Source organism: Trachemys scripta, chromosome 6 (genome assembly GCF_013100865.1).
Source record: "Trachemys scripta elegans isolate TJP31775 chromosome 6, CAS_Tse_1.0, whole genome shotgun sequence".
NCBI classification, from domain to species: domain Eukaryota; kingdom Metazoa; phylum Chordata; order Testudines; family Emydidae; genus Trachemys; species Trachemys scripta.
In genome coordinates, this window is record NC_048303.1 from 127,241,401 (window position 1) to 127,268,307 (window position 26,907).

At 45.2% G+C, this 26,907-nt stretch overlaps 1 protein-coding gene across 8 annotated transcripts in view; it reads left to right on the forward strand.

The window, feature by feature from the left end:
* ZNF462 (zinc finger protein 462) overlaps window positions 1–26,907 on the forward strand; it is a 119,063-nt gene that overhangs the window by 82,890 nt on the left and 9,266 nt on the right. For all 8 annotated transcript variants that reach the window (XM_034774447.1, XM_034774443.1, XM_034774441.1 and 5 more), the window contains 5 exons: window positions 4,448–4,715; window positions 7,460–7,596; window positions 13,947–14,170; window positions 16,713–16,845; window positions 25,867–25,981. In XM_034774447.1, the coding sequence (XP_034630338.1) occupies window positions 4,448–4,715; window positions 7,460–7,596; window positions 13,947–14,170; window positions 16,713–16,845; window positions 25,867–25,981 (877 nt within the window). The remainder of the gene's footprint in view (window positions 1–4,447; window positions 4,716–7,459; window positions 7,597–13,946; window positions 14,171–16,712; window positions 16,846–25,866; window positions 25,982–26,907) is intronic.

The window sequence follows — 26,907 nt, forward strand, 5'->3', positions numbered from 1 at the left end:
AGATTTTTAAAAATAGTTCATTTCATTATTTCAGCTATTTAAATCTGAAATTTCACAGTGTTGAAATTGTCGGGGTCCTGACCCAAAAAGGAGTTGTGAGGCAAGGGGGGTTGCGGTATTGCTACCCTGACTTCTGCGCAGCTGCTGGCGGTGCTGCCTTCAGAGCTGGGCACCTGGAGAGCGGCTGCTGGCTGGGAGCCCAGCTCAGAAGGCAGAACTGCCACCAGCAGCAGTGCAGAAGTAGGGATGGCCTGGTATGGCATTGCCACCCTTCTGCGCTGCTGCCTGCAGAGTGGGCCCTCAGTCAGCAGCCACCACTCTCTGGCCACCCAGCTCTGAAGGCAGCAACGCAGAAGTAAGGATGGCCTGGTGTGCACTGCATGGTAAGCCACCCTTGCTTCTGTGCTGCTGCTGGCGGGGCTCTGCCTTCAGAGCTGGGCACCTGGCCAACAGCTGCTGCTCTCCGGCTGCCCGGCTGTGGAGGCAGCAGAGAAGTAAGGGTACCCCCCCCACAGCTCCTTTTTGGGTCAGGACCCCCAATTTGAGAAATGCTCCTCTCCCCCATGAAATCTGTATAGTATAGGGTAAAAGCGCACACAAGACCAGATTTCACGGTCTGTGGCGCATTTTTCATGGCTGTGAATTTGGTAGGGTCCTAGTCATTAGTTAATAGAACCACCTGCCTATTTACCTTATATCCAGGTCTTTTTGTCTTGCCTCGTTATTATTTAACATTAATATTGTGGTAGTGCTTGGAGGCCTTAATCATGTTGGGACCCTATTGTGCTAGGTGCTGTACAGACATCTAGAGAGAGACAATCCTTGCCCTCTGGGTGTAACTGGGTGCTTCTAGACCCCCCGCCCCAATTCCATGGGAGTTAAACAAGTTCTTAAATACGTTGCTGACCAGGGGTGGAATTTATTACTCACACACACAAATGTTTTGCTGAGTTGAGGCTATACTACCCCTTCTCCTTTGTATTGAATTACCATTCTTTTGCTCAGAATAAAGAACCTACCCAGTCATTATTGCACCACACCACATTCTTTTACCCCTAACTCGGCTTTTACCCACATACAGTGCTTGCTGTACTATGCACTAAAGGCTTGATCCAGAGCCCACTGAAGTCAATTATGAGGCTTTCCATTAACTTCAGTGGGCTTTAGATCAGGTACTAAGGGCTTGGTCTAGAGCAGTGGTCTTCAACCTGTGGTCCATGGACCCCTGGGGGTGTCCAGACTGTCTAAGGGGTCCACAAAAGGTTGTCATTACCATAGAGCAGTGGTTTCAACCTGAGGTCCATGGACCCCAGACTATGTTTAAGATTTCCAAAGGGGGTCCGCACCTCCATTCAAAATTTTTTAGGGGCGCACAAATGAAAAAATTGAAAACCACTGGTCTAGAGCTCATTGAAGTCAATGGAAAGACTCTGTTCCATTCAGTGGCCTTTTGGACTGGGGCCTAAGTGTTCTTGGTAGAATCGTGTCTGTAAACATTCCACCTTTGAACTAGAATATTACATTGTCTGGCAAACTGCTTCTCAGAAATCAGCAGAAGCCACATATACACATGTTAATCCTAGTTGTTTTCCTTCAGGAAGAGCTAAATCTTGCACTGCTTAAGGAATCTGAGAGAATTAAAGCATACTGGCAAAGGAAGAGGGGTGAAATATCCATGCAGAGCTGAAGGCATAAATGTTAACATTGTTTAAACGTGAGCGTATAATCACAATCTCCAGCGGTGTGTGGATAACTTATTTTCTATAAATATTGAAGTGCCGATCAAGTGTAGAATATTTTCATCAAAAGAGCTATAAACCAAAAATAGGAAACAAATGAACACAAATCCAAGTTGAATGAAAAAAATTCAAATACACATTATGTTCCTTTCGGGTATTTCCCATGATAGGAAAGTTGATCTTTGGTTCACCTTTTTCCTCCTGTGGGTTTATAAGAGTGCCTCTTTATTTCTGCAAGTTTCACAGAGCAGATTCCACATAAATATGTAAATACCAGAGTTTACGGCTTCTTCTCTTTTGTTTTTTTTGTTTTTGTTTTTTAAATGAGACAGCTGGAGTAATATGCAGCAGACTCTAGGGAGAAGGAAAATATGTGAAATAAAATAAAGTATAATGGATCTTCCAAAAAACCCCACTTCTGGTTAAAAGATTAGCCACATTTTTACCAATGGATAATATTCAAAACATTGATGGGTGAAAATGTGGGCCAGATTCTCAGCTGCTATAAATACGCTCAGCTCCATTGGAGTGGATGAAGATGCACCTGTTTATTTCTGCTTAGGATCTGGCCCAGAATGCTGAAGATGTGATGGAAATTGTCAGTCTCCTTGTTGCTAAGTAATGGATCAACAAGGTTTTGTTCAATGATTTACAGGAGGCCTGAATGGCCCGCGCACACAACTGCCTGCTGTGACATCAAAATTATTAGGATGCCAAGCCCTTGTATGGGAGGCTATGTCTAGCTGGGACGTTAGAACGGTTGGGTCACATAACCCAGACGTTAGTCGCTTCCCCCCTTTGAAAGAAAATATACAATGAACTCTTATGACTTACTGGCCAAAAGCCGTGCAGAGGAGCACGCTGCCTGCTCTCTCTTTAAGGGAGTAATGGCTTTTAGAGAAGGCTGCTTCAGCTCTGAGCTTGCTAGACCTGTGCTAATGTGGAGGGAATAGGGGGACTGTTTCGAACAAAAGGAAAACAAACCTTGAGGTTTTAAGGGGGCGGGGGGGGGGAGGGGGACACTGTAAACCACTAATGAAATGGTAAACTTGCTACAGAAAGAATGAATGCACAGATGCTAAATGCTGCATTCTGATCAGGTCTGGGTTCATGAGACTTGGATAGAAGAATGTAGGAGAGAACTTAATGCATTTTACCAGGATCCTTTATGTCTAGTCCTTTGTCCTCACTCTACACCTGGTGATAAACCAAGGGAGGCGTGAGACATTATTTAACTCTTCTCCCTGTTTTGTTTTTTGCCTTGTTTTGTTTATCATTTCTAAAGCCTGTATATTCCCCTTTTTGGCAGGGAGAAAGCAAGCAAGCGTTGTACTCTTTTGAAGACAGGTGGGGAGAAGTCCCCACAGTGAGTGCTATGTAGTGCTGCTTGCTTTTTGTTTGTCTTTACTAATTGGTTAGAATGGATGGTATTAAGTTCCATCGAGTATGGGTGTTAGAGAATTCCTACATATCCTGCCTCAGGGAATTATACTTTGGAAAATTAAGTCTCCATCAAAGCAGGAGGTGGTTTGTACAGTTTGTAGTCCCTCTTCTTTCTCTCTTTTCTTTTCTTTTTTTGAAAAGCTTAAGAAAAGAGCCTTTTGTTTTCTTTTCAGGAAAGTTACACTGAAATTCATCTGTGCGGTATTCATCTGCCTTCATTCGTGCCATTCATGGGCAGCTGTCGGTTATATAGGACAAAGCTGATGAATTCCAAACCTCCACATTCAAAACAGTGTATTGGGAAAGGTTCAAGACCTTTTTTTTTTTTTTTATGTTGGGAGGAAGGAATTCTGGTTTTCAGTTTGTGTTCTGAGATTTTTCCCTCCTCTTCTCCTTCCCCCCATGCCCCATCAATCTCATTTCTCTGTCATGATATTTTAATGGCATTTAAAATTCTCTTGGACTCCTTAAGACTTGTCAGTATGACGTCGATGTTTTTGTCACTGTAGCCAAACTTTAAAAACATCTTTCAAGGAAACCTGATTGGAAATCTCTTTAGTGGGATTTAAGATGAAATATCCTTTTTAATATTGTCTCACTTTTGAACATCAGCCACTGGAGAATATATCTGATTTTTATATTTTAAAATTAAAATCATTTCTAATGTTAGGATGTGAATAGTTAGATATTCTAGTGAATGCTCCATACTGGAACACTTTGTTTTAGCTAGCTTTGCTAAGGGGTTTCTCCAATAATTCCATGAATTTTAGGGGAAATAACTATAAATGCTTTGAAAAAAAAATAGGTTACTCATAAACATCAGGGGCTTGATCCTCAGCTGGTGTAAATTAGCATAAATCAATGGAAATGCACCAGTTCACACCAGCTGAAAATCTGTTTTGGATTATGCGTCAAATATAGAAGAATGCTCACAGTATATTAACCTGCCTCTATTTCACAGTTTACAGATTTCTTGAAACTAGGCTCCTTTTTATACTGCCTCCATTTTGAAGCCTCTCACTTGATCATTAAAAATAATGATTTCAGTCAACTGCCTTTAATTGTAAAATATAAACTAGATTTGAGATTGTAGAGATGAACAAGTACCATTCTTCCCTCCACACCACTTCTGAAAGAAGTGTCTACATTTTCATGATTTAGGGCTTGATCTAACTCCAATCAAAGTAAACAGGACTTGGATCAGGTCCTTAAAACCTCACATTCTCTGACCAACTGGTATAACTTCCCCTTCACTTTCTCCCCAGATTCTTCGTACTCCGAACCTCCTGATGTTCAGCAACAGCTGAACCACTACCAGTCAGCAGCTCTGGCCAGGAACAACAACAACATTAGCCCCATCCCACTTTCTGGGGCTGCTGCAGGAGCTGAACAGAAAACTGAAGCCATCCTTAACTGTGAATTTTGTGAATTCTCCTCGGGTTACATTCAGAGCATTCGGCGTCACTACCGTGACAAACATGGAGGGAAGAAACTCTTCAAGTGCAAAGATTGTTCCTTTTATACAGGCTTTAAGTAAGTATTGTACAAAACAGATAAACTGAAATCACTTCTAACACTTTAAAAGACAAGCACTCTGGTTCCTGAGATGGCTGACTGGAGCTGAAGAGAAACATAACAATGGATAATTAGGGAGAAATACATAAGAACTGCCTTTCCAGATCACACCAGGGTTAATCTAATCCACTTTCCTGTCTCTGACAGCATTCACTACTTCCTGCTGAAGAGGAAAGGTGCAAGAAATCCCTGCAATAGGTTGTTACAGAATAGTGTGTCCACAGAGAATGATTCTTCCCAATCATCTGTGGTTAGAAGTTGGTTTATGCCTTGAAGCATGAGAGTTTATGGCCCATCAGAAAACTCCTGTGTGTGTTTTTGGAGGGCGTTAGAAGCCAGCATGAGACGTGAGGAAGGCAGATGTTCTAGTGAAGTTCCCACTGATTGTCTAAAGAAGTCTTTATCATATAACTTTATAATTTCCTCCCTTTTTCTCCATCTAGTTCAGACAGCAGAAGTGAAACACATAACCAAAAGTGTGTGACGGTATATTTGAATATTTCATCAAATCGGTTAAACACCCCCAAAATAAAAATTCAGTTATTTCCATGTATTTCCAGTTCCATGGTTTTAGACTGTTGTTCATCACTTATTATTATTACTCCTTTCTCCAACCAATAACACTAGACAAAACAATACTGTCTTAAATCAACATATAATTAAATATGTTAACACTTGTGACATGGAGGTTTGCGTTCCTTAATGCAGTGTTTCTCAAGCATTTGGGGATTCGGTCTTTCCTCTCAGGAATGTAGAAAAGTCCCATCCTCTATTCATTATGGAGAGTGAAACACAGAAGAACACCCATTGAAGTCAATGAAAAGACTCCTATTGACTTCATTGGCCACTGGACCAGGCCCAAAGCCAGCAGAGTTTGTCATTTTCTTGATATCATAGAATCTGATAGGAGGTCATCTAGTCCAACCCCCTGCTCAAAGCAGGACCAATCCCCAACTAAATCATCCCAGCCAGTGCTTTGTCAAGCCTGACCTTAAAAAACTGTAAGGAAGGAGATTCCACCACCTCCCTAGGGAACCCATTCCAGTGCTTCACCAGCCTCCTAGTGAAAAAGTTTTTCTTAATACCTCTAAGCCTCCCCCACTGCAACTTGAGACCATTACTCCATCTGGTACCACTGAGAACAGTCTAGATCCAGCCTCTTTGGAACCCCCTTTCAGGTAATTGAAAGCAGCTATCAAATCCCCCCTCATTCTTCTCTTCTGCAGACTAAATAATCCCAGTTCCCTCAGCCTCTCCTCATAAGTCATGTGCTCCAGCCCCCTAATCATTTTTGTTGCCCTCTGCTGGACTCTTTCCAATTTTTCCACAGCCTTCTTGTAGTGTGGAGCCCAAAACTGGACACAGTACTCCAGATGAGGCCTCAGCAATGTCGAATAGAGGGGAATGATCATGTCCCTCAATCTGCTGGCAATGCCCCTACTTATATAGCCCAAAATGCCGTTAGCCTTCTTGGCAACAAGGGCACACTGTTGACTCATATCCAGCTTCTCGTCCACTGTAACACCTAGGTCCTTTTCTGCAGAACTGCTGCCTAGCCACTTAGTCCCTAGTCTGTAGCAGTGCATGGGATTCTTCCGTCCTAAGTGCAGGACTCTGCACTTGTCCTTGTTGAACCTCATCAGGTTTCTTTTGGCCCAATCCTCTAATTTGTCTAGGTCCCCCTGTATCCTGTCCCTATCCTCCAGCGTATCTACCATTCCTCCCAGTTTAGTATCATCTGCAAAGTTGCCAAGGGTGCAATCCATGCCAATCTCCAGATCATTAATGAAGATATTGAACAAAACCGGCCCCAGGACCGACCCTTGGGGTATTCCGCTTGAAACCGGCTGCCAACTAGACGTGGAGCCATTGATCACTACCCGTTGAGCTCGATGATCTAGCCAGCTTTCTATCCACCTTATAGTCCAAAGGTCCTTATATCAAGCCAACAGGGACTGTAAATTCCTTAGTGAAGAGTTAAGCAGCTTGCTGCATTTACAGGCTCCATCACTCCTTAATCCAAAATTATTGAACCACTCAAGTTTACCAACGCCTCCTCCACAGCTGGCCTTGTAGCCACATAGGTACATAGTTAACTCTTAGGTATGAGTGTGCAGTGTATCTGTCTTCTACATGTACAGCTAGTAGTATAACTTGCTGCAAAACATTTTCTGCTGACTAAAGTCTATTTATATACCAAATCTGGAACATAGTGTTTCAGCTGTTTTTGAGTTAGGCCCACAAAAGAAAGGTGGCGAGAATGTTTCTGTTGTCAGAGTGACATTTATCTTCAGCCTTGTGACTCCAGAACTGTTGAAGGAATTTTGCTCAAATTTTCCAAACATGTTTCGCCTTTGGCAGAGACCAGGCATGGAAGTTTTCAGCCCAAAGACCTCTTTTGAGCATGTGGAATGGAAATTCTTTTGCTGCATTAACTATAGCCCCGTGATCAGTGCAACCACTGCAATAGAATATTTTGTCAGAGTACGTGATGGCTATGTAAGAGTAAATCCTGCAAATACATACACGCATGTGTTACTCGTATGAGGAGTCCCACTGAAGTATTGTGTGGTTTTACACAGACAGGAGTAAGTGGCATCTGTAGCACTTTAAATAACATTTCGGTGATAGAGCTGTGGCACTTGACATGTAGACCTATAAAATACTGATTTTTATCTCTTCTGCTTCTCCTTACTTTATAGATCTGCTTTTACTATGCACGTGGAAGCTGGGCATTCCGCAGTTCCTGAGGAAGGACCCAAAGACCTTCGCTGTCCTCTTTGCCTGTACCACACCAAATACAAACGTAACATGATTGACCATATAGTCCTGCACAGAGGTAAAGACATCCCTTGTAGTATTTGTGTCTGACAAAGAAAACCTTGAACGATACCTGTTTATTTCAGGCCTATGAAATGAAGTTTTCATCTGAATGTGAACATTAAAATGTTGAGTAGCCCAGAAGCCTTTGCACATATTTTTAGTGATGTATTTTGTTTCTTTTCTATGAAATACAAAGAATTAGACCAAAGTGGATAGAGGGCAGATTTGAAATTTCTGTTTAGAATTTCCACCAGAAACGTTTACCATCATTTGACATCTGGTTAGCATGTGTTATGCTTCTCCTATCACTCTGTGGGGCAAGATAGCACCCTGCTCACCCAGAAACGTGTTTACCATATGAATGTATTTCTAATGAGTCCATTATCTAAAAATCTCTGTTCCATATACATTGTTAAAGGATGGGTCTATTCCATCTGCACCGTCCTCTACCCTGGACACCCCAGAAGATCCCATTAGGACTTAAAATATCTTTCTTCACCACACCTGCATCAACTATACTTTGGAGCAAAAATGGCCAAAACTTTTTAAAACAATTAAGAGCTGACTTCGAGATTATCCTACTCTATTAACCACAGGCTTGAAAGTCCAGGAGAGACAGCTGTTTGGACACTCTGGGCTGGGATTCCTGCCGAAAGTTATCACACTTGATGCTTAGAGATGGTCTGTTGGCTGCCTAAATCCAAACCCATGTGTGGGATGGCTCCCTGCCTACTCGCAGGTTAAGCAGAATCTCGCAGTACGATATTGATGCTGAGCAAATGTGGGTTTCAAATGCCATCTTTTCCTGGAGGAGAGTCTTCTTGTGTGGCAGCCCTGTCACACAACGTACTTCACTATATTCTGTGCTGCTTCAGGTTTAGAAAGGCTCCAAACAATGAAGTAGATCAAGTTGATAAGTACTTCCGGCTGTTGGAAAGACTGTATTGAAGGGGCATCTGGGAAGATCATACAGACCTTCCTAGGACTCAAAAGGCAATTGATAGAGCAGACTTGGGAAAAGTGGCCCGCGGGACCGTCCTGTCCGGCCCCTGAGCTCCCGGCCAGAGAGCCTAGTCCCCGGCCCCTCCCCTGTAGCCACATCTCCGGGCAGGCCACACTCTGGCTCGCCGCTCCCGCTGGGCAGGGTAGGGAGTGCAGCTTGCTCTGGCTGGATTTCGTGGCTGCGAGCTCCCGCTGCTGGTAAGGGGGCGGGGAGCAGGGGGGTTGGGTAAGGGGGCGGGGGTCCTGGGAGGCAGTCAGGGAGGAGGGGACGGTTGGATGGGGCAGAGGTTCTGGGGGGATGGTAAGGGGATGGGGAACAGGGAGGGTTGGGAGTGGGAGTCCTGGGGGGCTTGTCGGGGGACGGGGGTGTGGATGGGGTCAGGAGGGCAGTCAGCGGGCGCAGGGGGGGTTGAATAAGGGGGTGGGATCCTGGGGGGCAGTTAGGGGCAGGGAGTCATGGGAGGGGGTGGTCACGGGACGAGGAGCACAGGGTGGGGGTGTGGATAGAGGTTGGGGAAGTCAGGGGACAGGGAGCGGGGGGTTGGATAGGGGGTGGAGGTCCCGGGAGACCGGGAACGGGGGTTGGATAAGGGGGTGGGATCCTGGGGGCAGTTAGGGGCAGGGGGTCCCGGGAGGGGGTGGTCAGGGGATGAGGAGCAGAGGGCGGTTGTATAGGGGGTGGGAGTCCCGGGGGGGCTGTCGGGGCGGGGGTGTGGATAGGGGTCGGAACAGGGAGCAGGGGGTTTGGATAGGGGGTGGGGGGCGGTCTGGGGACAAGGAGCAGGGGGGTTGGATGGGTCGGGGGTTCTGAGGGTGGCAGTCAGGGGGTGGAAAGTGGGAGGTGGTGGATAGGGGGCAGGGGCCAGGCTGTTTGGGGAGGCACAGCCTTCCCTACTCGCCCTCTATACAGTTGTGCAACCCCAATGTGGCCCTTGGACCAAAAAGTTTGCCCACCTCTGTGATCGAGCCAGCTCATGGAGTGTAAAAGCTTGGCAGGCAATGGCACTTGGTGCTGAGCTCATCCTCCAAAGGTGTTATCGCACTAGACAGCCCAAGTCTGTTGATCTGCAGGATCTGTCTTCTGTGGCTTTTGAGAAGGAGGTGGGTTAGGCTGTATTTGGGCTGTTAGAGGCATCACTGAGGAATGTGTTTATCGGCACTTCTGAGGCATTGATTGGGTCAGAAGAGTTCACTAGGTACAGTTTGTGCAAGTTGTTTTATAGTTTGTGTGAGTTGTCGTCGTCATTACTTGTGTTACCGCACATAGGCGCCCTAGTGAGGTTGTTCTCTGTCCTGTGTTTGTATCTGGACTGTGCGAGTAGGCACAGCTTTTAAAGCGTGAATAAACAAGCATAGAGAAGAGAATGGGTTGCAGCGCGCTAGACCTGGTTGGAAAACTTCCACTGATGCAAGATTTTTGAGGAAAACTGCAAATGTTCAGTAATCTTTGGTAGCACTTTACATGTTCAAAGCACTGTGCAGACATTAACGAGTTGATCCTCACAACACCCCAAGGGAGCAGGCAGATAACTATTCTGTGAAACTGTGGGTCAGTTCCTTGGCCCCACTGCAGCGACTTTGCAACTCTCCAGCCACGCAGAGCAGCCTTGAACCCCTGTCTTGGTGAGTCTTCAGGTAGAGCAGAGCTGCCTGAGTGGCAGCTGTGAAGCATCGCTCTGCCCAGCTGCCAGAACAGTCCCCTAAGAGTTATTGGTGGCTGAAAATAATAGAGACCAGACCATTTGCTAGATGGGACCGTGTGTGCGCGTTAGCACATTTACGCTCCTTGCGGAGTTGCACTTCTGTTTCCATTTTCTAACAAGCTCTATAAGATAGAGCATCTCTCATCTCAGTTCTAATCTGGCCCTGTGAAAAGAGACACATGTTTTGTCTTTTAATTTTATCCAATTTATCCAGTGCTCCTGTCGTAGATCTCTAGACATACAAAATAAAAACTTGAAAACAAATAAATGAACTTGATAGTCAACACTACTGAAAGACCCCTCCAAAAAAGGGAAAAAAGCATCCAAATTTAATCAAGTTCTTCTACCCTCTCCATGCCCCATCCTCCTTAGGCAAAGCTTCATTGTACATAGGCTTTGTGAGTGTTGTTGCAATGAACCTACAGAAAGGCCCTTTTACACCATTCAGGCAGTGTAAAGAGACCTTAGTGAAACTGAGAATTGGGCCTGGGAAGAGTCAGATGATGTCCGCTTTCAAGGGCCCACGAAGAGCGGTTCTTTCATACACATAGCACCCAAATTCTAAAGGACAGCCAGGTCAATTCCATCCATCCAAGTCCTCCTTCCTGAGAAACATGTGACCAGATCATGTTTGACACTAATAATGGCAGCCTCAGTAGAGCGGTCGAGGGGTTAATGTACTTGGGCACTGAAATACCCTTGCATCTTGAGAGCTAAGCCTTTCTGGACAGGAGTGAGGCATGGGGTGGCTGCCTTGCTGCAGTCTGTTCTGAAGCCATTCCAGAGACGGAAAGAGGGCCTTGGTGTCAGGCTGTCTGTCCAAGCACGAATTTTGCAGGGGGTTGAGGGTGAGTAATGGATGCTGTGCATAAAAACAGTGGAGCTATGCTAATTTACACCAGCTGAGGATCTGGTCTTTTATGTTGATTGGTGCCCTTTCTCCCTCCCCAGCAGATAACGAGTTACAGGTGTACAACCTTGTACTGGCTAGTTCTCACTGTGACGTTCGGGTCTTTGCCATGTGGCACTGAAGGATGAGAACACACTGCAAATATTGTTTCTGTTGAGATGATGTCCAGAGGCCCCAGTCAGAATGAAAGGTCCCTGATTTCAGAGGATGTGGCTGACATTTGGCAGCACATCACCCTCTCTTTAGCCACAGTTAATGGGCGGTGATAGAAGTTGACCATTCACTGGGCTCAAGCCATTATCAGCTAGAGCATGGAATGGCTTGTTAGAGAACTTTAAGCAAGGAGTATGTTTCCCATTAAAAGTTATGGGCGCAGGATGTCGTTAGTCTGCCTCTGAGAGCCTTCTGCCATGTGTCACCTACTCAGCTCAATCAGTTACACATCATCAGTGTGGTTTAACTTCCCTTTTATGGGCACAGAGGAGCAGTGATTCTGTGCCCTTTCCTAGTCTGAAGGGGGAGGGAGTTTATAGGACCGGAGCCTGCGTTGCAGGCATACAGCGGTGAGGAGACGTTTGAGTCACTCTTGGGCTTCATGGCAGTCCGATTTGGAGAGCCCTTGGAAGTTCTGTAACTGGAACCGGGGAACTCCAGATCTGTGCCCAGCTCAGCCATTAGCCTTTAATTTAGCCCAGACGATGCCGTTACATTTTACTGGCCATTCTCGGATGTGCTTTCCTATCCAGCATAGGATGAAAGGCTCTGGTATTTTTCCAGTGCTGAAAGCAGCTTTCAAGCCAGATGCCTTGGTTCCACAAGTCCAAATTCACAGAACTCGGAGGGAGCCTTCTAAAATAGTTTTCCTATGCCCCCAAATGTCACAACTTTAAATCTGTTATCTTGTAGCCTCCCCAACACCACCACCACCACTGGGTTTTTTTCTTCCCCTGAAGGGCCATGAGTTGACATTTTTACAGATGGAACAACTGTCATTGGTGCAGGAGCAAATCTTACTTGTTCTGAGCCTTTAGCAAGAATAGCTTTGGGGGAAATTCCACCTTTTGGAGTGGTGTGAGGAGAAGGAAATATTTTGAAATCAGGTTGGTTTGTTTTGTTTTGTTTTAATAAACAGATGCTTGAAGCAGCTGAGGGGTTTGGAATATTTAAATATTTGAAAAATAGATTACTTGGCAGAGAGGGCACATGAAATGGTCAGAGATGCATGATAAATGCATTTATTATATGCATATCATTCCTGTATGGGTGGGGGTGGGGTTGGGGGTGTGTGTAGGAATTCTATCAGTACAATAAATTACTAGAAACCAGGATTACTTTAATGTCTCCAAATGGGAAGCAAGAGACCCCACATTTCCACTTTACCAAAGAAACTGATACATTGGTCTGGATCCACCTCTTGTGTGGCAGAGCTCCGTTGAAATTCGGAGAGCTGCACCAGGTTACATCAGCTGAGAATCGGGCCTACTTCTTTAAAATAAGTCGTTAGTGATTCGCTATGTTAGAAACATTGAACTGCCTCTTAACCTGCAGTCCTTAAGGGATAACAGTCTTAAATTCCTGTGCCCTAGTTCAAAAGGGCAGTTAAGTAATGAAGACCTTTCGGTGACCCTATATTGAATGGGGGATTTCTCCGGTGTGCACACAATACTCAGTGGCCCATAGTGGATGAAGGAACCAAATTGCAGGATTCTAGCTCAGTGGAAATGTGGAAAACGTCTTGTCGGTCACTCTGTTACATGAGTGTGATTGTGTGTTACATACAATATAGACACCTGTCTGTGTAATATTAAAATTCAATAGAATAATTTTTCACTATATATTTAAACTAAAGCCTGAAATGTATTATTAAAATTCAATAGAATAATTTTTCACTATATATTTAAACTAAAGCCTGAAATGTATATTAACACATTGGGCAGATTGGGATGAAAAACTGAATTGGTAGAATTGAGCCCATGGGTGGGAAATGAAATGGGTGTTCATCTCTAGTCTTAGTCACAGTATTTAAAAGCTAATCTGTACAGCATTTAGCACAGTGGAGTATTGGTCTGTGACTAAAGTACTACAGTAATATTTAAAGGCTCTTATAGAATCATAGAATATCAGGGTTGGAAGGGACCTCAGGAGGTCATCTAGTCCAACCCCCTGCTCAAAGCAGGACCAACCCCAACTAAATCATCCCAGCCAGGGCTTTGTCAAGCCTGACCTTAAAAACCTCTAAGGAAGGAGATTCCACCACCTCCCTAGGTAACCCATTCCAGTGCTTCACCGCCCTCCTAGTGAAATAGTGTTTCCTAATATCCAACCTAGACTTCCCCTTGCTATGCTCAGCTCAGACATCAACAGAAAAACCCCATCCTGTCAACTGTGTCCTACCCACCAACTCCCAGACTCTGCGGCCCTGAGTCCTGCTGCACCGCTTCCTCTCTTCCTTCCCTTTCTCCCACCTAATTAGTGATAGTTTTCAGGATGACCTCTGCATTCACCGTCTTGAAGAGGATTGACCCTACCTTTGTGAAGGGAATGTAGTTGCATTTCTTTGGTCAGTCCAGTTTAGCTCCCCCCATCTTATCCCACCCTCAAGAAAATGCTTCAAACTACTTGCTGCTAAATGGATTGTATACATACATAGCAAATCTTGTTTCTCGGGGGGAAAGAGGGGGAAGGTTGTTGATACAGTGCTGACTTTTTTTTTAAATGAAAATGCTCTTCTCGTCACATTTATCTCAACAGAAGAGCGAGTTGTTCCCATTGAAGTCTGCCGATCCAAACTGTCAAAATACTTGCAGGGAGTAGTTTTCCGCTGTGATAAGTGTACCTTCACCTGCTCCAGTGATGAGAGCTTACAGCAGCACATAGAGAAGCACAATGAACTGAAACCTTACAAATGCCAACTGTGCTACTATGAGACCAAACACACGGAGGAGCTGGACACTCATCTTCGAGATGAGCATAAAGTAAGTTCTTAGCAGGATTTTCTTTGGGACTATGTACACATTGCAAGTGGTAAGTTGACTTGACTTTTAGTAAAGGTAAGTGAGTCAAGATTTGGAAATGACCCCCAGGATGGAATAATTTTTTTGTGAAATTCCTATTTTCCAAAATCTTGTTTGTTTGTTTGCAGGGGTTTTTCCTGAATTTTGGGTACCCCTCCTGAGCCATTCAGATACCTGAATGTCTATGTGGAGAATTTACCTTTTTTAATAGTTATGAAGCAACAATTAAGGCAGTGTGATCCAGTCCCATAAAAGTTGGGAGATTTCAAAAGTTGAAATTGCTCTGGCAATAAATAACATCAACAACATTGCATGTAGTACATATTTTAATAACCGTGTAATACATTTTGGTTTACACTTAAGGAAAAGATAAATAAAAAATACATCACGTGTACATCATGCCAAGTTAAGGGTGCTTTGGCAATATTAATTTTTAGAATTACCTGACTATGGGTGTGACCCAAACCCATTGAAGTTATTAAGTATATGTCCAGTAATATCAGTTGGTTTTGGATCAGACCCTATAATTCTAACTCAAGATGTTCTTCGAGGGATGATCCTCTCCAGGATTGAGGCTTTGCATTGCTTCAGCTCAGAATTTTAGGAATACATATTTTTTTGTCAGAGTTTGTAGGGAGATAATCACTTAGCTGCTTACCTCCTGTTCCATGCTGGAAATTTATTCCCACTACTTTTGCTAAACAAACCAAAAATGTTATTGACAAAATAAGCACCAAAAGTATCAGCAGAATCTGTTTTGCCCTAAAAGTTATTCCACTGCATTTTAAAAACTAGCTCTGTGAACTGAACTGCAATGCGTTTATTTTCCTTATGTCAGCTTGTTAACAATTGGCATGCTTCTCTCCTCTTCTCTTTACTGCTGCTTTAGAATCTTTCTACTCGTCTGCAATGTACAATTTTTAGCTCTCCCATTTCCCCCACTGACCACAGCCCAGGTGCTGGGCCAGGATTCACTATTCCCCATGCCTTTGATTGGGTGCTTCATTATGGGAAGATTTTACCCCTGTCCTGGCTCTTACCAGAGATGTATTCTTGTCTCTAGTCATAGCCTAAATAACCCAGCAGTTACTTTGTTCATGCTCTCTCACACTTTTTAAAAATTAGTTATTTCAGCTATTTTGTGCACAGTACTTGTATTTAGCAGTGCTCCTTAGTTGTAGGTAAAAAGAACGAGGAGTACTTGTGGGACCTTAGAGACTAACAAATGTATTTGGGCATAAGCTTTCGTGGGCTAAAACCCACTTCATCGGATGCATGAAGTGGAAAATACAGTAGGGTAGATAGATAGATATACGCAGAGAACATGAAAAAATGGGTGTTGCCATACCAACTCTAACAAGACTGATCAATTAAGGTGGGCTATTATCAGCAGGAGAAAAAAAACTTTTGTTTGTTAGTTGTAGGTGCTGCTGTCATGCTATTGTGTTTATTGTCATTTCTCTGTGGGAAAGCACTTCACTTTGTAAAAGTTTCTCAGATGTAAAGTGACTTGCGCTTTAAATTCATTCCAATTCCCCTCCCAGAAAACAGTCGTGTCAAGCTGTTACTTCATCCAAGGTGCTGCAGGAAATGTTGTCAGTACTGGATCAGAGCCTTGGCATAATGCTGGTGCTACTGGAGGTGCTGTCGTTTCAGATCAATCTGAATCCAAAGTCATGACCACTAGTGGTCATTAAAAATCCCAGGGCGCTGTTCACATAAAAGGTATTAACCCCAGCGTCCTGGTCGTGTTTCATCTTGGGTAATTGTATCTGCGCCTCTGTTGTAAATCTTTGTCCACCGTTTCAGTTGGATACACGAGTTCTTCACTTTCCACCCTGAGCTGTTATGTACTATTGCTGTGAGCTGTTAAATAGCTGGCACATTTCACGTAAGGGTTAGCTGAATTTGACTGCTGGGTGAAGTGTTCCCTTTATGGTTTGTAAATCAGTTTGTGAAGCACTTAGCAACCCTTTGTAATTAAAATTAATCTGTTATTAATGAGTGAAAACGTACTCACTCGGACAGCAGACATGTATAGTTAAAGGACCCATCTCTCCATGCATTAAACTGAATGAATCATTCACAAAGGATTCTGCTGCACTAGCATGGGGCTATATTAATATGATACCACATCAGATTAGTAGTCCCCTGCAATGATGATGACTATAGAATGCTTGGGGGTTAATAGTGATACCTGTATTATTATTATTATTATTATTATTAATTAAGTTTAAAACCTGCACATAGGGGAAAAACAAGCTCAGCTGACAAGAGGGTTGCAAGGTGAAGCATGGAGAAATGCTTTATAAAAAAACATAAGTGAAACAATTAGAGGAGTGTCTAATTGTGTTTCAAGGGAATGGGTATTAACTTGACAGAGTGTTGGTAAAAATGGCCTCTGGCAAATTTTACTCATCAGACATTACTCTGCAAATAGAGGTGTTGGGTTTTTTTTTAATAGACATGAATATTAATTAATGTTTATATTGTTTCTTTTAAGGTGAGTCGTAATTTTGAGCTGGTTGGGCGGGTTAACTTGGATCAGCTGGAACAAATGAAAGGGAAAACTGAGAGCTCCAGCAGTGATGAGGAGGAAAAGGAAGAGGAGATGAGCCCCAAGACCGAAGAGAGAGGTCAGTATTGCTTCCTTTTCTCCCAGGCTGGGCATAGGAATGTCTCTGACAGCCCCATAGAACAAGATGAGCCATTACTCAACAACAGATTTTTCAGGAACCATGGACAGGATGCATGCTGAGAAAAAGCAGATCACATCTAGGCAACTGCGGTCTTTTGTACATGTCAGTAAATTGTTCTATAGCATGGTAGTCCAGAGGGCTATCAAATTTGTATGTCGGTAACCCATATGCAACCTTGCTGTTCCATGTTAATCCAGTGTGATTGTGATATCAAAGTTAGTGGAGAAATTTATTTTTGGGCCATCATGGTTCTGTTGTCTTGCTCTTCTTTAGCTTTTTGTCCTTCCCCTCCTTTATGCGTGACTTTCCTTTTTAGAAAAAAGAACAGGAGTACTTGTGGCACCTTAGAGACTAACAAATTTATTAGAGCATAAGCTTTCGTGGACTACAGCCCACTTCTTCGGATGCATATAGAATGGAACATATATTGAGGAGCTATATATACACACATACAGAGAGCATGAACAGGTGGGAGTTGTCTTACCAACTCTGAGAGGCCAATTAAGTAAGAGAAAAAAAACTTTTGAAGTGATAATCAAGCTAGCCCAATACAGACAGTTTGATAAGAAGTGTGAGAATACTTACAAGGGGAGATAGATTCAATGTTTGTAATGGCTCAGCCATTCCCAGTCCTTATTCAATCCTAAATTGATTGTATCTAGTTTGCATATCAATTCCAGCTCAGCAGTCTCTCGTTGGAGTCTGTTTTTGAAGTTTTTCTGTTGTAAGATAGCCACCCGCAGGTCTGTCATTGAATGGCCAGCCAGGTTAAAGTGTTCTCCCACTGGTTTTTGAGTATTATGATTCCTGATGTCAGATTTGTGTCCATTAATTCTTTTGCGTAGAGACTGTCCGGTTTGGCCAATGTACATGGCAGAGGGGCATTGCTGGCACATGATGGCATATATCACATTGGTAGATGTGCAGGTGAACGAGCCCCTGATGGTATGGCTGATGTGATTAGGCCCTATGATGATGTCACTTGAATAGATATGTGGACAGAGTTGGGATCGGGCTTTGTTACAAGGATAGGTTCCTGAGTCAGTGTTTTTGTTCAGTGATGTGTGGTTGCTGGTGAGTATTTGCTTTAGGTTGGGGAGTTGTCTGTAAGCGAGGACAGGTCTGTCTCCCAAGATCTGTGAGAGTGAGGGATCATCTTTCAGGATCGGTTGTAGATCTTTGATGATGGGCTGGAGAGGTTTTAGTTGGGGGCTGAAGGTGACAGCTAGTGGTGTTCTGTTATTTTCTTTGTTGGGCCTGTCTTGTAGGAGGTGACTTCTGGGTACTCGTCTGGCTCTGTCAATCTGTTTTTTCACTTCAGCGGGTGGGTATTGTAGTTTTAAGAATGCTTGATAGAGATCTTGTAGGTGCTTGTCTCTGTCTGAGGGATTGGAGCAAATGCGGTTATATCTTAGAGCTTGGCTGTAGACAGTGGGTCGTGTGGTGTGTTCTGGTTGGAAGCTGGAGGCATGTAGGTAAGTGTAGCGGTCAGTAGGTTTCTGGTATAGGGTGATATTTATGTGACCATCGCTTATTAGCACAGTAGTGTCCAGGAAATGGACCGCTTGTGTGGATTGATCTAGGCTGAGGTTCATGGTGGGATGGAAATTATTGAAATCATGGTGGAATTCCTCAAGGTCTTCTTTTCCATGGGTCCAGATGATGAAGATGTCATCAGTGTAGCGCAAGCAGAGTAGGGGCGTTAGGGCATGAGAGCTAAGGAAGCGTTGTTCTAAGTCAGCCATAAAAATTTTGGCATACTGTGGGGACCATGCGGGTACCCATAGCAGTGCCGCTGACTTGAAGGTATATATTGTCCCCAAATGTGAAATAGTTGTGGGTGAGGACAAAGTCACAAAGTTCAGCCACCAGGTTAGCTGTGACATTATCGGGGATACTGTTCCTGATAGCTTGTAGTCCATCTTTGTGTGGAATACTGGTGTAGAGGGCTTCTACATCCATAGTGGCCAGAATGGTGTTTTCTGGAAGATCACCGATGGATTGTAGTTTCCTCAGGAAGTCAGTGGTGTCTCGAAGATAGCTGGGAGTGCTGGTAGCATAGGGCCTGAGGAGAGAGTCCACATAACCAGACAAGCCTGATGTTAGGGTGCCAATGCCTGAGGTGATGGGGCGTCCAGGATTTCCAGCTTTATGGATCTTGGGTAGCAAATAGAATACCCCTGGTCGGGGTTCTAGGCATGTGTCTGTACAGATTTGTTCCTGTGCTTTGTCAGGGAGTTTTTTTAGCAGATGGTGTAGTTTCTTTAGGTAATCCTCAGTGGGATCAGAGGATAATGGCCTGTAGAATGTGGTGTTAGAGAGCTGTAGAGCAGCCTCTTGGTCATATTCCAATAAATTCATGATGACGATAGCACCTCCTTTGTCAGCATTTTTGATTTATGATGTCAGAGTTGTTTCTGAGGCTGTAGATGGCGTTGTGTTCAGCATGGCTGAGGTTATGGGGCAGGTGATGTTGCTTTTCCACAATTTCAGCCTTTGCACGTTAGCGGAAGCAATCTATGTAGAAGTCCAGTCTGTTGTTTCGACCGTCCGGAGGAACCCTTTTTAGATTCAGGCTGGCTGGCAGCTTTGAAGCAAGAATAACAAAGTGCTCCATTTTGGAAGCACATTACCTGTTAAGACCCCAGTTCAGCCACATACTTAAGGATGCGCCTAACCTTTAGGATGTGAGTACTCCCATTGGTTTTCACTTGCTGAAAGCTGGGCACTTGGTTAGGTGCGTGGCTGAATCAGGGCCTGAATCAGCTGTCAGTTTCAGATTACAAGGGCTGTGCAGTTAGAGCTAGGCAACCTGAACTGAAACCTTTCCCAAAAGAGGTGTGTAGTGGGTTTGGGCCGAGGTTTGGCCCTCAGCGGGGCTGTGGGGTGTCCCACCGCCTCGCTCTGGTCCGGCGGCAGTCTGGGACAACAGGCACACAGTTAGGGGCTCAGGCCCATAAGCAGGGGCTGAGTCAAGAGGTCCGAAACAGAGGCCCTTAAGCAAGGGCCGAGGCAACATCTATAGCAGCCCAGGCCCCAAGTCAGGGCGGGCAGCAAGCAAATAGTCAATCAGTGGCCCAGGCCTTGTAACAGGGTCTGGGTCAGTTTGGGACAGCCCAGGCCCTAGGTCAGGGTGGGGCAGCAAACAAATAGTCAATCTGGTACCCAGCCTCTCTAGGCCAGGGGAAACAGGGGGAGTCTGCCACCCAAGGAGTGGGTGGCAGGGGGGACGCAGGCCCTCCCACTCCACTGCGTCCCAGCCCGGGGCCCTAGCAGCGACGGAAACTCGCTGCTGTCAGTGGGGATCCTGGCTGCAACACACTGACATCGGCTCTGGCAGTGCAGCAGCCAGACTGGGGTTGGCTGCCCCCGGGCTACTTCCACACTCCCCCTCGTATGGTACCTGGGCCGTCTTAGTGTCGTCGGTGCTCTCCACCAGCATTGGCTCCTCTGGGTAGGTAGCGGAGGGCAGGCTCGGCTCTTCCTCAGGGTAGCTGGCACGGGGCAGGCTCAGCTAGTCCTCCTCGGGGTAGCTGGCACGGGGCAGGCTTGGCCAGTCCTCCTCGGGGTAGCTGGCACGGGGCAGGCTTGGCCAGTCCTCCTCGGGGTAGCTGGCACGGGGCAGGCTTGGCCAGTCCTCCTCGGGGTACCGGGCGAGAGGTAGGCTCGACCGGCCCGGTGACTCAGCAGGCCGGTCGCAGCCTGCGGCTGTTTCCCAAGCGGGAGCTTGGCTATGGACATCTGCTCTGTCCACCGGTCTGAGCTCCACTGAGCTCTGCAGGCAAGCTTTTATACTTCCGGGTCGGGGCCGTGACCTTGGAGGGGCGGGCGCTGGACCCAGTGGCTCCGCCCACATTGGGATTAGGGGAGGTTCAGCTCTCAGCGGGGCTGTGGGGTGTCCCACCACCTCGCTACAGGGTGCCAAGGCAGTACACCCTCAGCCTCTTCTCTCTCTGCCCCAGCTCTGGGGCTGGAGTGGCTGAGTACCCCAACTCTCTGCTTCTCTAGCTCCCAGAGCTGGAGGAGAAGACAAATGTCCTAGCTCTCCGCCTCTTGGGCAAGCAAGTTAGAAGGCTCTTATCAGTTCCACAAATGAAATTCGCAAGAGCCTTCTTGGCAGGCAGGCAGAAAATTCCATATTCATTCTCCCAAAACAGAATTGTTCTCAACCCTTCCTCTGAAAATTCTCACTGTTTTGATGCTTCGTCCTGGTTCGGGAAAACTCTTTTGTTTTAAAATGAGAAATTTTCTTGGGAAGTGATTTTTCCATTTTCTGGCCAGCTCTTCTGTGCAGTCCTAGTCTGTTTTACTCAGTAGCACACTCTGTTCATAAAGCGCTTATCAGAAGGAGAATGGCATTATTCTTTTCTGCAGCTGCTGATCCTGGTAATTTAACCAACATTAGTAGGGGAGGAAATACGAAAGAAATCTTCTATCCATAATACTGGGCTTTTTCCTTTAATATTTCTAAGTCGATTTAGTGCTTATGTAATTTGCCAGACCAATAGCCCCAGGAACTGAAGTACTCTGTGTATTCTCAGAACCCACCCTATATTGCGTATTTCTATCAACCAGACATAATATGGCAGCCACCGCTAGCCAGGGTTCATTTTGAACTCAAAGGTGAATGCCATTACCAGTTCCCTGTGCCGTCCAGTTCCCACGTCCCATCATGCTGCTGACTGGCAGGTTACCAATTTCTCTACACATCCAACTAAAGGAATACTGTAAACTTTTTTTTGTGAACTTAAAAAGAATTCAAAATTGCGTTCAAAAGGGATTTCAGAAGGGAAAATACCCACCTCCTTGAAGTTTTTTAAACGTATTGCTGTTGTCTCACAGGCAGCGTATAGAACAGAATGCGGGTTTAGGTTATGTCTTTCATTCCACTGAAATCTCAACATGTTAGCTATTTTAGTGTCATGGCACAATCAGTAGTTCGGACATCGCTTCTTAACAGTTTCTTGTGCTCAGCGAGAACTCATCCAAAGCTTTTTTTTTTTTTTTTTTTTAAATGAGGGCAGAGCCATCCCTAGGGGACAGTGAATCGGGGCGACTGCTCTGGGCCCCATGCTTTGGGGGGGCCCCACAGGCTGGCGCAATTAGCTGGCCCCACATGGGCGGTGGGTGAACCGCTGGCCGGGGGAGACTATCCCCAGCCCCGCCCCTTCCACTCGATGGAGAGCGTGTGGTGCTGCTGCAGCCTGCCCAGCCCCTTCAAGGCCAGTGGTGATGCCGAAGTGGGGCCCTGGGGGGGGGGGCGGAGTGTGGGCGGGGCCAGGCCGGCTGTTTGTGGGGACACGGCCTCCCCTACCTACTCCCAGCGCGGTCGGTCCCAGAAGTGACATCACTTCAGGCCTGAACCCCGCACCCCCCTAGGGATGGCCCTGAATGAGGGGGAGGAGTGTTGGATAAGAAACTACGTAGCTCTTATCGAAAAAATGTTCTGTGAGATCTTTGTTGGTGGCCCTAGAGAAATTAAAAAATCGGCAGAAGGGATGTCTTTTCCACAAATACTCAGAAATATGGCATCTGTAAAGGTAAAAGTGTAAGTTAGTGTCAATATAATTAGTCCTGTCAGTTCAACCGTGGGTTTCAGCTGCAGGGCTGAAAGTATCTGCCTATACTGCTTTAGCTATAGGACACATCCCCTAACTTGCAGCTGTAGCAGACCTATTAACTTCTTACGAAGACCAACACAGTAAAACATTTATTTTAACTTGTTTTCAGGATACTTAAATCTCTGGATGCTTTTTGTTATGCAAATACAAGATTAGAACTTTCTGGATTGGGGTTTTAATCATCAGGGACAGTAGAAATATCTACATTTCCCAAAGACACTGGTTATAACATGGAGAGTATTTCACCATTTCATATGTATTTTTTTTCACTTGCAGCTGGGTCTCTGCATCTGTGAGTGGCTAAAAATAATCCATGTTTGATCAAACAATGGGTCCATAAATCATACTTTTTTGAGGATTTTATTTACCTGCCATTCTTCGCTGATTCCTCTTTAGGAAATGACCTCTCTTCTCTCCCTTTTAGCTAGTATCAGCTGCAGTAGTATCCATTTAATATCTGACATGGTACATACATCGTCTGTGAGAGGCACTGTGGGTAAAATTTTCAAAAGTGCCTTTGTCCAATTTTCAAAATAACATTAGGCACTTTAAAAGTCCAAGTTCCATTGACTTTCAATGAGACTTAGTCTCCTATGTCACTAGGCATTTTTGAAAATTTTACTCTACATCTTGTGCCAGGGACTGGACTTTGCATAAGAGGCCTCTTTCACCTGTAAGTACCATGAATTAAATTTTGCCCAGCTCCCACACAGAGAGAAGTTAGAAAAAACCATAAGTGCTCTTGCTGGAAGTTTGTAGTATAACACTATTTTTATTTCTTAGAATTTAGAACAGTTACACACAAGAACCCAAAAACACACAGAGAGAGAAAGCAGGCTGCTCCCTAAAACAAAGAGGCACAACTCTCCCCATCTTACGGTAGCCTCGCTGTCTGTAGACTGACTGCTGTTAGGCCCAAATCTCATGCTTCCCTATAAAGCCCCCATAGCCTGCAAGCAGGACCAGGAAAATCCCCTAAAATTTGAAGTGACCGCCTGTAATTTTACCCCAGTTTTCACTACACCACCGCCCCACTCGAGTCAGTGACTCGCCATGAGCTAGGTTGTGACTTGGCCTACAAGTCAGCACAGGGGAGTAAGAATCCCTGTCACATCCTTATGTGGGCTACTGGAACCACAGGATCCTCACGTGCAGGAGTGCAACCACATATTGCTCCCTGGAGAAGATGGGTGAAGGGTGGCAAAGAATGGATGGAGCCCAGGTACAGCATCTCAGCACAGATAAGCTGTTGTGTGCGGGGCTGGGGGAAAGGAATAACTTGGTGTAGGACAGTAGAGAATTAACCCCTCCCCCCAGGAGCAACAGGGGGAAGGGAGGGCTGATGTTCCTTTCCTGGGATGCTTCTGGGATAGAGCAGCGACGTGCCACCCCTTGCTAGAAGTAGTGTCCTAGACGCACAGTCTGCCCCTGTGAACTTCTATCCTTTAATCTTAGAACTCAGATGGTGAAATGATTCATGCAGAGGCAAACAAGCAATGTATGCCCACAAAATAACACGCCGTCAAAGGCATTCAGGTGTCGTGTGTGTGCAAAATATCCTTTTTCCCTTGGAACCGTGGCATATACCCAGCTTGGTAGATCTGAGATGACCTTACTGCTTTGATTTGTAATTCAGGGAGCCATCCACATTCACAGACCTTAAAACCAAAGTGACAAGGAAGTCTTGGGGAGTGGGAGAGGAGAACATGATCTGTTCCGAAAGGGTGGAGGAGTTCCTAAGCTATTGCTCATTAATGTTAATGGGAATTACAAGTCTAAATCCCCCTCATGCAGTTCAACAAAACGCATTTGTCTGCACCTCCTCTGCACAGACCCAGAATAAATTTCCCATTGGCTACTGTACTCTAGGTGCATTCTTGCACAGAAGAGCAGCTATTGCCTCCAAAACTTCTTACCCTCAGTAGGGTGGTAGACTAATCCTGGTGCAGAGATGAGGTTTTATAGTGGTGCTTATAAATTTGCACCACACACACAAGTGTGTATGACCAAGCTTAGGGGCCAGAGCCTCAACTGGTGTAAACTGGCCTAGTGCCATTGACTCCATGCTGATTCACATCAGCTGAGGATCTGGCCCCATGGAGCTTAGTCATATAATGAAGTGCTGCATCCTCTGAAATCTGAAGCCAGTTCTCCTTCCAGGGGAAAAGGATAAAAGCTGCATAAAGGAACCTTCCCTCTACAATTTAAACAACTGATGAAGGTTACAAACTCGTCGCAACGCACATCCGTACCAAACACGCACACAGAGAATGGGAGTGAGTGTGTGGGTAATTTTGAGTCATAGCTTGAACTTGAATGGACTAAATTTTAAAGTGAAGAAACCAGACGAGCAGAGATCAAACTGGAACGAAGCAAAATCCCTTTTCTTTCATTATGTAGTTGAGGAGGAGTCAGGAAGGCATTCTGTTGATTTCTTGCTCAAGATAATCCCTGCTAAGGAATTAATGCTCTGAACAGATGGTGCTGTCTCATTTCCAGTGAAAAGAATCAACCGAGATAGTCCGTGCAATTCTTTTTAATGACTTGTGTGGCGATCTTCTTAATTTGTGAGTGAAGGTTTCATCTTTTGTTAAAGCTGGCGCCATTCATGAAGGGCTGAGTGTCCGCAGCCTCCCCTGACTTCAGCTGAAGTTGTAGGTGCTCTGCACTTCTGCAGATCAGGGCAGTGGCATTTTGTGCAAAAGATTAGGGTGGGAGGAAACACCTATCCAATTAACAGGGTTCAGTGGTAGCCGTGTTAGTCTGTATCAGCAAAAACAACAAGGAGTTCTTGTGGCACCTTAGAGACTAACAAATTTATTTGGGCAAAGCTCTCGTGGGCTAGAATGGTATCAGGTACTGCTTTACACGTGAGATATTATATACATGGGCATGAGGGACTTGTATATGGGGATCAGATGCCTACTATAATGAGACTGCATAGCCCAAAATTTGCTTTGTGACTGAAAAATGTATTTAGACTTGTATTTATTTGCTTTCTTACAAGCTGTTCTGCATTAAGCTTCCCTCATAAAATTGATTTTGAACATACTGAGGGAGGTATGCGTGTTCTCTAGCCACTGAAATGTGGAGAAAGGGGATGTACCTACCTGTGGGTGGCAAACTTCATCACATGGTTTGAAGATGGGGAGCAGGAATCTTGAGCTGCAAAGTGTGTGGTGAGAGTTTGAGCCAGTTTTTTTGAAAGGATTCCCCTCCACTCACACACACCCTTTCAGAAGGATAGCGGAGGAGGCCACACGAGCTTATCGCAATTGTCCCTTCTGGCCATAACATGGATGAATCTGTGAATGACATTTCTTTTACTCTTTCCCAGATTCCATGATGTTCTCTGACAGTGGTGCTCCTGAGAAGCGTTTTCCATGTGAGTTTTGTGGGAGGTCATTTACAGAGGGCTCTGAGTGGGAACGGCACGTACTGAGACATGGCATGTAAGTTTGTTTACAGACTACTTTTCATCACAGCTGAAGGCAACAGTAGATTTTTGTTTCTCCCCACCCCAAGCCTAGTAAAGGCAAACACAGGGAGGTGAACAAATAATTCTGGCAAATCACCATACGAGTCATTGTGTGAAATTCTCTGGTCTGTGATATAAAGGAGGTCAAACTAGACAATCATAATGGTCCCTTCTGGGCTTAACATTATGTATCTAGTGAACCCATAATTCCAAGGTGGCTACGGTACTCAGAATGGGTCAGAACCAAAACCTCAGTCCAACTCTCTCTATTGCCCCATTATTGGGGGGTTGGGGTGGCTGGATTCAAACTCCAGATGTGAGTGTGTTCCCTTGCGACTCCAGGCCTGGATCAGATTCCAGGCTGGAAGGAACCTCTCTTTGCGATATGGCCCAAGATGGCAGAAGTCTCACAAGCACAACGCATCTTCAGAAACTTCCACCAATTTGGTTCAGAATTTTGTGTGAACAGCTCCAGGAATACAGTGCCATCTAATCCAAACTTGAATCCTGGAACCAGATTGGCCTTTAACCTGACCTCAGAATCCAGTCCTGATCTGAACACCACTTCATTGACCTAATGAAGCTGGATACTACTGTTGCCATTTTCAAGCTCATAGGCCAGCATTGAAGATGCCTACAAATCATTGTGCACTTTCCGCATGGGCTCCACTCTTTTGGTTTCTCTTTCTATTCTTTATCTTAGAACACTGATATTAAACTAGGGTTACCATATTCAAACATTTAAAAAAAGAGGACCCTCCACGGGGCCCCGGTCCCGCCCCCGGCCCTGCCCCAACTCCGCCCCTGGCCCCGCCCCAACTCCGCCCCTTCTCCAACCCCTTCCCCAAAGTCCCTGCCCCAACTCTGCCCCCTCCTCTGATCACCCCGCATTCCCCCTCC